This window comes from Carcharodon carcharias, chromosome 13, assembly GCF_017639515.1.
Source record: "Carcharodon carcharias isolate sCarCar2 chromosome 13, sCarCar2.pri, whole genome shotgun sequence".
NCBI lineage: Eukaryota > Metazoa > Chordata > Chondrichthyes > Lamniformes > Lamnidae > Carcharodon > Carcharodon carcharias.
The window spans coordinates 5,724,183-5,737,213 of record NC_054479.1 but is presented as its reverse complement, the minus strand read 5'-3'; the positions used below and the strand labels follow the sequence as shown (position 1 = coordinate 5,737,213).

At 44.3% G+C, this 13,031-nt stretch overlaps 1 protein-coding gene across 12 annotated transcripts in view; it reads right to left on the bottom strand.

The window, feature by feature from the left end:
- ep400 (E1A binding protein p400) overlaps positions 1-13,031 on the bottom strand; it is a 143,910-nt gene that overhangs the window by 62,677 nt on the left and 68,202 nt on the right. For 10 of the 12 annotated variants that reach the window (XM_041202555.1, XM_041202549.1, XM_041202552.1 and 7 more), the window contains 2 exons: positions 7,597-7,887; positions 5,092-5,256 (listed from right to left, as the gene is read on the bottom strand). In XM_041202555.1, the coding sequence (XP_041058489.1) occupies positions 5,092-5,256; positions 7,597-7,887 (456 nt within the window). The remainder of the gene's footprint in view (positions 1-5,091; positions 5,257-7,596; positions 7,888-13,031) is intronic. The other 2 variants (XM_041202554.1, XM_041202560.1) reach the window with 2 other exon arrangements.

The following is a 13,031-nucleotide window of genomic DNA, read 5'->3' as shown; positions in this document are numbered from 1 at the left end:
TAATCGCATGTTGAGACTGATTTTTATCGATTTCAGACTCACTGGCAGGAAAGCTGTGCAGCTGTGAGCCTCTGGAGCAGGGTCCTCAGAGGGAGGTCTCCCATTATATGGCTAGAGGGCATGGTGATATATTTGGGTCTTACCCAGGCTTCTTTACTCTGGATTCTTTTTGTTCTCATTTTATCTCAAATCTGAGTTTGAACCCCTTATGCTGTCAAGTGTATCTTCACCAGCTTCACTATCTAGGCAAATGTTTTTTAACATGTCCAGATAACAAAGAGAAATTCAGACAATAAATTAATTTTTAATTACTGTAATTATCCTATGCTTCTATAGGATCTCCCTAGAAATGCAACATTACATCAGGTCTCATTCTAAGTTTAAATTATTAAACATTATTCAATGAACAAAAATACATGGGACATAAATTTTTAGTGGGAAACAGGGGTTCATTTCTCTAGAAGAGAGAAAACTGAGGGATGACCTGATAGAAGTCTTGAAGGATTTGAGAGGGTAGAAGAGGAGAAGATGTTTCCATCCATGGGCAAGAACTTGGGGGCCATAAAAATAAGACAGTCGCTCACTCATAAAACCAATGCAGAATTCTGGAAAAAAATTCGTTATCCTGAGAGCAGTGAGAATGTGGAACTCACTGCCACAGGGAGTAGGTGAGGCCAATAACATAGATACATTTAAGGAGAAGCTGGATAAACACATGGAATAGAAGGTTATGTTGTTAGGGTTAGATGAAGGAGGGTGGGAGGAGGCTCATGTAGACCATAAACACCAGCATGGACCTGCTGGACCAAATGGCCTGTTTCGTTGCTGCAAATACTGTGTAAAGTCTAAGGTTGTGATCTAGATGCTAAATCGTTTCTTTAAACATAACTTCTACCGACACAGTTCTTGCTTGTATTCTTTAAGTACTATGCCTACCTACTCTACTATGTCTTTGTGAAGCGTTCACCCTGTTCAACCCATCCCCAATCAACTTTGTCTTCTGTTCGCTTTCTGCTTTCTAGCAGTTGAGGCTTGTTAGATATTCAGATTGTTAAGAGATTGCACCACATTCAAAAATGACTGGGTTAGCATTCATAAATTAATAAATCAGAGTCTAAACTATTTGTTGGTCCCTCCCTCTCTTGTTAGAGGTTGGGACAATGCAAGTCGCTTTCTGAACTATGCATTGTTCCTAAATTAAAAGGAATGCTACTAGACCAGAATCAAGACTGATCTGTTTCATTTTGTACTGATCTGAGATGGCCAGAGGTGGGTCTGTCGATTGCTTACAAGTCAGGAATCAAAGAGCCCACCTCTTCATGAGGCTGACAAAGAAGCCTTGGTATTAGGAATTCTGCTGTAGAGATGATAAGTAAGGAAAGAAAAGGTACAGTATCACCCATGCATTGAAATAATTGGCAAAACAGAATGGGGAAGGAAGGAAGATGGAGAAAGCAGCCAGAGGTCATGCTTCATTTAAGAACCAACGGGAAAAAATAGGATATTGGTCTTGAAGACTCAGAGTCATTATGGCATGGGGTGGGGTCATTCGGCACATTACACCCATACTGGCTTGTGTAGAGCAATCCGATCAGTCCCATTCACCATCTCTATCCCTGTAGCTCTTCATGCTTATTTCCCCTCAAGTGTCCATCCAATTTCCTTTTGACATTATTCATTGTCTCCGCTTCCACCACCCTTGTTGACAGCAAATTTATTATCACTCCCGGTGTGAAAGGTTCCTCCTCATATTCACCCTGCATCTCATGCCCAAGATCTTAAATGTGTCCCTCTCGTCCTTGTACCATCTGCTTAAAGGAAAAACGTTTTCAGGGCTACCTCATCTAAACCAATCCTAACCTTGTCCATATCGATGAAATCTCTCCTCAATCTCCTTTGCTCCAAGGAGAGAGTTTGGAGGTGTCAGATTCTAGTAAAAAACTACAAAAGGCAGCAATTGCGAGACTGATTGCTCTCAGTATCGTAAAGTGGACAAATTTTTTTTACATTCTTTCATGGGATGTGGGCGTCACTAACTAGGCTAGCATTTATCGCCCATCCCTAGTTGCCCTTGACAAGGTGGTGGTGAGCTACCTTCCTGAACCGCTGCAGTCCATGTGGTGTAGGTACACCCAGAGTGCTGTTTTTTGGGTGGTGGTGGTGGTGTTTGGGGGGGGGGGGGGGGGGGGGTGAGATTGGGAAAGCAATGGCAATATGCTTTCAAGTCAGGATGGTGTGTGGCATGGAGGTGAGCCTGCAGATGGTGTTGTTCCCATGCATCTACTACCCTTGTCCTTCTAGGTGGTAGAGGTAATGGGTTTGGAAGGTACTGTCGAAGGAACGTTAGTGAATATCGTAACTTGTAGATGGTACACACTGCTGCCACAGTACGACAGTGGTGGAGGAAGTAAATGTTTAAGGTGTGGATGGGATGCCAATCAAGCGGGCTGATTTGTCCTGGATGGTGTCAAGCTTCATGAGTATTGTTGGAGTAGCATTCATTCAGGCAAGTGCAGAGTATCCCATCACACTACTGACTAGTGCTCTGTAGATGGTGGGCAGACTTCAGGATGTCAGGTGGTGAGTTACTCGCTGCAGCAGTCCTGGACCCTAACCTGCTCCAGTACCCACAGTATTTATATGACTAGTCCAGTTCAATTTCTGGTCAATGGCAATCCCCAGGATATTGACAGTGGAGATTCAGTGAGGATAATGCCATTGAATGTCAAGGGGAGATAGTTAGATTCTCTCCTGTTGGAGATGGTCATTGCCTGGCACGTGTGTGATGTGAACATTACTTGCTACTTATCAGCCCAAGGCTGAATGTTGCCCAGGTCTTGCTGCATTTGGACATGGACAGCTTCAGTATCTGAGTCACGAATGATACTGAACATTGTGCAATCAACAACAAACATCCCAATTTCTGACCTCATGACGGAGGGAAGATGAACCAGTTGAAGACGGCATGACACGACCCTGAGGAGCTCCTGCAACGATGAACCAGGGCTGAGATGATTGAAATCTAACAACCAAAACCATCTTTCTTCGTGCTAGGTACAACTCCAGGCAGTGGAGTTTTCTCCCCCGGATTCTCATTGACTTCAGTTTTGCTGGGGCTCCTTGATGCTACACTTGGTCAAATGCTGCCAAGGGTAGTGACTCTCACTTCACCTCTCCAAGTCTAGCTCTTTGGTCCATGTTTGGACCAAGGCTATAATCACTTCAGCAGCTGAAAGACGCTGGCAGAACCCAAACTGAGCATCAGTGAACAGGTTATTACTGACTAAGTGCCACTTGATAGCACTGTCAACGATGCCTCCTATCACTTTGCAGGTGATTGAGAGTAGACTGATGTGGCGTAATTGGCCGGGTTGAATCTGTCTTGCTTTTGGTGGACAGGATGTGCCTGGGCGATTTCCCACATAGCCAGGTGAATGCCAGGGTTGTAGCTGTACTGGAACAGCTTGCTATGGGTGCAGTTAATTGTGGAGCACGAGTCTTCAGTACTATTGCTGGAATATTGTCAGTATCCAGTGCCCTCAGCCATTTCTTGATATCACATGGAGCAAAACGAAGTGGCTGAAGACTGGCATCTGTGATGCTGGGGACCTACCGGAGGAGGTCAAGATGGATCATCCACTTGGTATTTCTGGCTGAAGATGGTTGCCAATAATTCAGTATTGTATTCAGCACTGATGTGCTGGGCTACCCCATCATTGAGGATATTTGTGGAGCCCTTTCATTTGGCATATATGTAATCCTGTGTTGTAGTTTCATCAGGTTGACACCTCAGTTTTTAGGTGTGCCTGGTGCAGCTCCTGCCATGTCCTCCTGCATTCTACATTGAATCAAGGTTGATCCTTAGCTTGATGGTAATAATAAGTGGGGTGTATGTTGGGCATGAGGTTATAGATTATGAATCTATATTGAATACAATTCCTTATGAATGTCCAGTTCTGAGTTGTTAGATCTGTTCCAACAGAAACCTATCCCATTTAGCACGGTGGTAGTGCCACACAACATGATGGAGGATATCCTCAATGTGAAGAAGGGACTTCAGCTCCACAAGGACTGTGCGGTGGTCACTCCTACTGATAACCGTCATGGACAGATAGGCTGGTGAAGATGGGATCAAGTAGGTTTTTCCCTCTTGTTGGTTCCTCCGCCATTGCCAAAGACCCAGTCTAGCAGCTATGTCCTTTAGGACTCGGCCAACTCAGTCAGTAGTAATAGTCAGCTACTGAGCCACACCTGGTGATCGATATTGAACAACACCCCCCCCCCCCCCCCCCCCCCCCCACCCCGCCCAGAGTACATTCTGGCCCCTTGCCACCCTCAGTGCTTCCTCCAAGTCATGTTCAACATGGAGGAGCTCTGATTCATCAGCTGAGAGGGAGGCGCCTGCAGTAGATGGTAATCCTCCATCCTTACCTGGTCTGGCCTACATGTACCTCCAGACACACGGCAATATGGTTGACACTTAATTGCCCTCTGAAATGGCCGTGCAAGCCATCCCAATCATCTCAAGGACAATTATAAGGGATAGGGAACAAATGCTAACCTTATTAGTGATGTTCACACCCCATAAATGAATAATACAAAAATAATAATTTGAGGGATGTGGTGGTACATGGGAGGAGGATGGAAATCACTGAATTTTGAGTTTTGACTTGCGGTTTCTGAGAAAGCCATTTGTTATGGCGACTGCATCTGGCCAGATGTTGACTGTGCAGTGAAGGACTTTAAAACAGTATTAGCAGCCAAATGGAACTCTCTGCTTCTTGCATCTTGGAAAATAATCCAGAGGAGTTTTCAACTTATATCAACATTGTTAACCAGATGATCTCCCTTGGCATCACTTATAATATGGCAGAAGATGTGGTGGAACTACATCATCACCTAGTAACCACAGATTGCAACATCGTCAGTACCTGTCTGCATGGAGATGCTTATCGTGTAGACATTGTCAAATGCAAATACTGACATAAAAAAAAACTACATTTTGGGGGGGAAAAGAAGTGCGTGTGTGTATACAAGACATATTTTAAATGACATGCCATATCCATGGTTCTTGCGCGTTGCTGGATGTACCTTGTAACTGGAGATGCTGGCCTGCAGTGAGCTGCCGCAACTGACTGCTAGACAAGGTAAACTTGTTGCCTTGGAAGTGCAGCGTCACGGGCTGACTATTCTGGGTGCCTCGTCCTTGTCCACCAGCTATGGAGGCAAGCTGGGCGATGCTAACAACTTCTCCACCTGCAAGGGAAGGACAGTGTGCAATGCAATTACAAACAAGAAATCTGGACCATTGTCCTTTGGCAGTTAGTAAATCTGCACCCAAGCTCTACTCATGCAAGGTCATCTACAGTGCGCCAACAAGGTGTCAGAGAAGTTTTATGCAGGAAAAGCAAAGTGAGGTCAACTTAAAAAAAAATGGCCAGGCAGATTATTCAACTAACCAGTGAATATCTATTAAGAGATATCACACATCTACCCTGATCTTCAAATGAACTTTTCTGGCAATGCTAAATGAAGGCAAGAACTAAACAGCAATGCTGGTTCATTCCCCCGTTGACATTTTATCCATTAAGTTCTTTCATATTTATTCACAGTTTGTGGGTGTTGCTGGCTAGGCCAGCATTTATTGTCCATCCCTAATTGCCCCTGAGAAGACAGTGGTGAGCTGCCTTTCTGAATACAAATGAGTGGTTTTCTGGGCCACATCAGAGGGAAGCTAAGAGTCAACCACACTGCTGTGGTTGAGGAGTCACACAGAGGCCAGGTCAGGTAAGGACAGCTGATTTCCTCCCCTAAAGGGTATTAGAGATTTTTTTTTGAAAATCCATCATTACTGAGATCAGCTTTTTATTCCAAATTTATTTAGGTAATTAGATTTATATTCTTCAGCTGCTCTGATGGGATTAGAACTCCTTTCTCTGTTGGTTTGTTCATACTTCTGGATTATTAGTTCAGTAACATAGCCACTGTGCTACCATACTGCCAATGTGCAATATCAGAAAAACTCTTCGAATATTGTCTGGCCAGCGTAAGCTTTGCTAACATAGTTAAAGGTAGATTATGTATAAGCAAAGTACTTATTCCTTGATGGGGGTTCTTTTTATTTCTTGTTCCCCATCCCACCCCTCAACTGGATGCATTTTTTCTGCAGTTCCAAAAACCTTTCTGCACATTTTACTTTAATTGATTTTTTTAAACTTGGGAGCACTCGTGCTTTCCCATCTAGCCAAATGGTGCAAACAAACGGCTTTTAGACTGAGGCACCTGGAGGATTTCTTTGAATAGAGCTGATGGGATATGACAGAGCCCTTCAAAAGCAACGCGCACATCCAATGCTATTGGAGGACGGCGTCAGATCTGTTATCAGCTGCCTGTAAAACCTTAAATGACACCCTGTTATCAGTGTTATGAAGGTGAGGTGCATTTTCACACTGCCTTTCCAAGAGCACCTGCAAACAGGAAAAGCAAAATGGGCCAGAGTCTCCGAAGTGTACTGAACTCCTGCTGTCTGTCATCAGTGCTTCCATCCCTTGAAATATTAGAGGGGGAATTTACCTCTCGGGCCCACCTCACGTACACGGTCAGTTAACTTTACTACATTTAACAGGAAGGAGGCAACAGTATAAAGTCCCTACTAGATAAGGAAATGAACTTTGGCAGCTATTTCTAAATGCTGCAAATGGCATTAAATAAAAATCCTGGATTTTATGCACAATAATTAAATAGAACTTGTGCACAATCGTTTGGGTGGATTTCTAAACTTGTATGTAGTTGTTTTTATCAAAGTGGATAGGAAATCTTTCTCTCCCAGCTTCATTTAAGTGTAATTGGGGAAAAGGGGCTTGATTTAATACATGAGCACTGCTGACAGCAAGGGCCAGACAGAAGACTGGCGATATTACTTCCCCCATTCCCAACTTGTTGTTAATAAAAACATTCTGTAGTATAACCTCTGAAAACTGAGATCTAGGTTCCAATTGTGGGTCTGAATGCATACACAAGGTTATAAGGCAACATCATTAACACTGGGCAATATTATAGATGTGATTAATTATTATAAAAGTGAGGCACTGGGATATACACTTTCAAACAATACTGCCATAGGATTTGATGCAACTCAAGTAAGGAAAACCAACTGACTAATAATTATCCTACGTAAATATCACCTACATTTTTGAAGTGCCTAAACACAATTCTTCAAGATCTGCTATTTTTAAAAGAAATTAAGCAGCTTTTGTAAAGGCAGTGCATTATCTAGAAGATAAATATCTCATCAGGTCAGTACTCAATATTGAAAAGACATGCTAGAAGGCAACGTACATACAAAAGTGAAGCAAAGGACAGTGTTTTGTTCATTGGCCAAGAACCATGGCCTGAGCTTGTCTAAAGAAAATCTCAGCAGGTGGATTAGTCCCTTACCAACAGAGAGATTTGCGTAAATAGGGCAGCAAAAGAGAATTTGGAAAAAAGGTTGGAAATTTGGCTGCTCGTGAGGGACAGCCGCTGCCAGCGAGAAATGAGTGAGTCATGCAACAGTAATAAGTGGGAGAATTAGGCAATATTTGTGAGGCCACTTACTAGGCAATCGTGCCTGGGCCTGTGAGGTCAGCACCAGCCTCTGATGCAGCACACTGGTTGTCGGGGTGGTGTGAGCGGAGGAGGCCTGTTGCTGGGCCTGACCCGAGTGCGTGGCCTGGGAAGCGGCCTGTCCCTGCTGGGTGACCAGGCCTGCTGTGCTGCCCAGGGCTGGGCTGGCTGTGCTAGAGGTGATGGTGCTGTTCACCGCCTGCTGCTGTCCCGGTGCACTGGCAGAAGTCTGAGTCATCTGAAACGGAGTCGCTGCTGCAAATGACAAGTGGTTGGTTTGTGCTGGCCAATAACGAGAGACTTTTATCAAAACATATTCACATTTCATTCTTTGCAAACTCACCACATCTCCAAAAAAAAATTCTTAGGATGACTGATTAAAATTCAAGATAAACTCACCTGGTTACTGAAATTAACTACTTCTTCAAGTAGGCACAATATGCACAACTCTAAGCCCTCGGTTTCTCAACGATATATTTAAAAAAAACTGTATACTCCACGATAAGTAGTGTTTTGTTTCAGCTCTGGCTAAAGAGAGCTCTCTTGCCTGAGTCAGAAGGTTGTGGGTACAAGTGCCATTCCAGGGACTTGAGCACATAATCCAGACTGACACACACACTGGAGTGCTGAGGGAGTGCTACACTCTCAGAAGTGCCACCTTTCAGGTGACAGGTTGACTGAGGCAGAGTCTGCCCTCTCCGGTAGATGTAAAAGATCCCCTGACACTCTGTCGAAGGACAGCAGGAGACCTCTCCCCGGCGTCCCAGCCATTAGCTACCCCACAGCTAACACCAAAAACTGATGGTTTGGTCATTTATATTTTATGCTGTTTGTGGGAACTTGCTTTTCTCAAATTGGCTGCTGCATTTTCCTACATTACAACAGTGACTGAACTTCAAAAAAAAAACTTCAGTTGATGTGCAGGGGTTATTTTACAAGTGCAAGTCTTTCTTTCTTAAACAATACATTAGATGATCATTTTGGCCTACAGCCAAAACCAAAAATGAAAGCAAGTAGTTTCAGAAAGCCTTGGAAGGGTCTTAAATACAGCCAGCATTACAGTGACTGTGAACACTTCTGACACTTTCGTAGGTTTTAATGCTCTGTGGACTGGTAATAGATTAGCACATCCCAAATATTTCCCCTGACCAAACAAGGAAAAGCAAAATGTCTCATATCTTAACCACATAAGAGAGATGAGAAAGTGTTTCAGGGAAGCTCAGCTTGTGCAACGTATTGATGCGTTTCCCAACAGCCTTGTGGATCAGTCTTAGGATAAAGGGGTCAGCCATTTAAGACTAAGATGAGGAGAAATCTCTTCACCAGAGGATTGTGAATCTTTGGAACCCTACGCCAGAGAACTGTGGATACTCAGAGTATATTCAAGACAGAGGTCAACAGATTTTTGGATACCAAGGGAATCAAGGATATGGGGTTAAGTGTGGGCAAGTGGAGTCAAGACAGAAAATCAACCATAACCTGACTGAATGGCAGAGCAGAATGGAAGGGCCAAATGGTCTTCTCTGGCTATTTCTAAAATTATGTTCCTAGTACCTCGAAATTCCTGCTTTAGGTCATAATCCTTCTAGAACCAAAATAATGCAGTACAATCCAGAGGCAAGGATGGTGCCTGCAAGCTGCACTCAATGGCAGCCCAAACATGGGAGGTAATGTGACTAAACAGGCTCAAAGGCCAAAGCATTCAGGATCCACCCTTGCACAAGTAGTGAAATGGCTGTGTTACTACAGCCTAGGGCTTAACAACTCTGGACAGAAGTAATCCTGCAGATTTGAGTTAAACAGCCCTTTCCCCACCACCACAACCCGTTGTTCTTTTATACTAATACATTTTTAAAAAAAGTGCTCAAAAGAAAATAAAAACAAAATACACATTTTTTTAATGCCCCAATGATATTTCTCGTGTGGGGCTGGTTAGCCCTTCAGAATAATGCCATTTGCGCTGGTCTGATTGCCATTTCAGCTGAGGTAGACTTGGGACCAGCCTCTTCGTCCTGTCCCAGAGAGTGAAAGGCAATGGCAACCCACCACTGACAAAAATAATGTCATGAGTGCGGTTCTCAGGATGAAGCATCAGCAGACAATAAGCCAAGGATCTGCCTTTGGCCAAAGTACCAATGAATGACCGAACGAATGAATATTTTCTCAAGGTACTCAAGATGGCAGCATCGCCAAAGTCTGTGGAATCTGCTCCAAATCAATGACCTTTAATAAGCAAACCAGAAACTACAAAACCTAGGGGTGCCTTTCTTGCATTTCAGAGGTTAAGAAGCAATTTGGTATAGATTTTCAAGATATTAAGAGGAACAGATAGGATAGATTGTAACAAGCTATATCCACTAGTTGAGGAGTCAGAAACTAGGGAGTGGGGACGGAGATAGTCTGAAAAAAAAAAAAGCCAGACCCTTCAGGTTTTCATGCAAAAGCTGGTAGGAGTTTGGAACTCTCTTCCACAAACAACAACTGGTGTTAGATCAATAATTAATTTTAAAACCGAGACTGATCAGATTTTTGTTTACCAAGGTAATAAGAGATATGGGTCAAAAGCAAATATATGATGTTGGTTTGCAGGTCAGCGATGATCTCATTATATGGTGGCCGAATAGGCTTGAGGGACTAAATGGCAGGCTCCTGCTCCTATGTTCAGGAAGATGCAGTGACCACTGGGGTTACCATCAGATTAGCAAGCGTGCAATCTGAAAATCAGCACCTCAATCTCACCCTGTACTCTCACAGGAAAGTTTAAAAACCTCCTTGCAAATTGTGCCAAGACAAATACTTACTCTGCCCTTGCTAAAATGTAAATATTGGTGGTTTAAAGCTATTTTTATCACGTTATGAACCACACCTGTAAACTTAATAAGTTACCAATATCTGAGGAAACAAAAGAGAACATTTGCGTGAAAGGATTTCTAGGTTAGTGTTCAAGCTCTGCTGAAGCCAAAACCCATGCTGTTAATAATATGGACAGCATTATGCAGTATTTACATTATACATACAAAGTTTCCCCTGCTACAGCTGATAAACTCTTAACCACATGTTTAATCACCAGTAGAGAGCGACCCTTTCAACTTAAAAACAACATTCAGCATTTCATGACTTGCTAGTTGTTCCAGCTTCATTTGACAGTCAAAAGGGCTCCTTTACACCCAAAATGCTCCACTTATGGAGCACAGTTTCCCCCAATGCACAACAAACCAACAAAGTTTATGCTGCAAAGGGGCAGAGACAGAAGAATAGGGGAACAGACTGGGCATGTGGGATTAAGAATATTGTCGGTGGACTAGTAATCCAGAGACCCAGGGTAATGCTCTGGGAAATCCCGCCATGGGAGATGGTGGAATTTCAATTCAACAAAAATCTGGAATTAAAAGTTGAATGATGACCATGAAGCCATTGTCGATTGTTCTAAAAACCCATCTGGTTCACTAACGATCTTTAGGGAAGGAAATCTGTCGCCCTTACCTGGTCTGGCCTACATGTGACTCCAGACCAACAGCAATGCGGTTGACTCTTGAATGCCCTCTGAAATGGCCTAGCCAGCCACTCAGCTGGAACAAACTGCTACAAAGTCATGAAATCGGACCACCCGGCATTGACTCAGGCACCGGAAATGACAATGGCAATCTCAGCCCTGTCAATGCTGCAAAGTCCTCCTTACTAGTATCTGGGGGCTAGTGCCAAAATTGGGAGAGCTGTCTTATAGACTAGTAGAGCAACAACCTGACGGAATCATATCTTACAGATGATATCCCAGACATCACAATCACCACGTGGCATACAGTCGGGAAGGAGTTGCTCTGGGAGTCCTCAACATCACGGACCCCATGAAGTCTCATGTCTCAGGTCAGTCATGAGCAAGGAAATCTCCTGCTGATTACCACGTAACGGCCTCCCTCGGCTGATGAATCAGTGCTCCTCCATGTTTAACACCACTTGGAGGAAGCACTCAGGGTGGCAAGGGCAGAGAATGTACTCTGGGCGGAGGGCTTCAATGTCCGTCACTGAGAGTGGCTTGGTAGCACCACTACTGACCAAGCTGGCCTACATGTGACTCCAGACCAACAGCAATGTGGTTGACTCTTAAATGCCAAGCCAAGTCCTAAAGGGCATAGCTGCTAGCCTGGGTCTGCGGCAGGTGGTGAGGGAACCAACAAGGGGGAAAAACACACTTAACCTCATCCTCACCAACCTGCCTGCTGCAGGTGCATCTGTCTATGACTGTGCGGTGGTCACTCCTACTGATACAGTCGTTGTGCAGACGAAGTCCTGCCTTCACAATGGGATACCCTCCATCATGTTGTGTGGCACTACTACCGTGCTAAATGGGGTAGATTTCGAACAGATCTAGCAACTCAAGACTGGGTATCCACGAGACGCTGTGGGCCATCAGCAGCAGCAGATCTGTACTCGAACACAATCTGCAACCTCATGGCCCGGCATATCCCCCACTCTACCATAACCATCAAGCCAGGGGATCAACCCTGGCTCAATGAAGAGTGCAGGAGGGCATGCCAGGAGCAGCACCAGGTGTACCTAAAAATGAGGTGTCAACCTGGTGAACCTATAACACAGGACTACTTGCGTGCCAAACAGCATAAGCAGCAAGTGATAGACAGAACCAAGCGATCAAAGCTGTGTGGTCCTGCTACATCCAGTAGTGAATGGTAGTGGACAATTAAGTAACTCACCAAAGTGGGAAGCTCCACAAATATCCCCATCCTCAATGATGCAGGAGCCCAGCACATCAGTGCAAAAGATAAGGCTAAAGCATTTGTTACAGTCTTTAGCCAGAAGTGCCGAGTGGATGATCCATTCCGTCTCTTCTGGAGGTCCTCAGTATAACAGATGCCAGTCTTCGGCCAATTCAATTCACTCCACGTGATATCAAGAAACAGCTGAAGGCACTGGATACTGCAAAGGTTATGGGCCCTGATAATATTCTGGCAATAGTACTGAAGACTTGTGCTCCAGAACTTGCCACGTCCCCTAGCCAAGCTGTTCCAGTACAGCTACAACACTGACATCTACCCGGCTATGTGGAAAATTGCCCAGGTATATCCTGTACACAAAAAGCAGGACAAATCTAACTTGGCCAATTACCGCCCCATCAGTCTGCTTTCGATCATAAGTAATAAAAGGGGTTATCAGCAGTGCTATCAAGCGGCACTTGCTTAGCAATAACATGCTCACTCAAGCTCAGTTTGGGCTCTGCCAGGGCTCCTTAGCTCCTGACCTCATTGGCTCAAACATGGGCAAAAGAGCTGAACTCCTGAGATGAGGTGAGAGTGACTGCCCTTGACATCAAGGCCACATTTGACTGAGTGTGGCAACAAGGAACCCTACCAAAAGTGGAGTCAATGGGAACCAGGGAGAAAACTTCCTGCTAGTTGGAGTCATACCAAGCA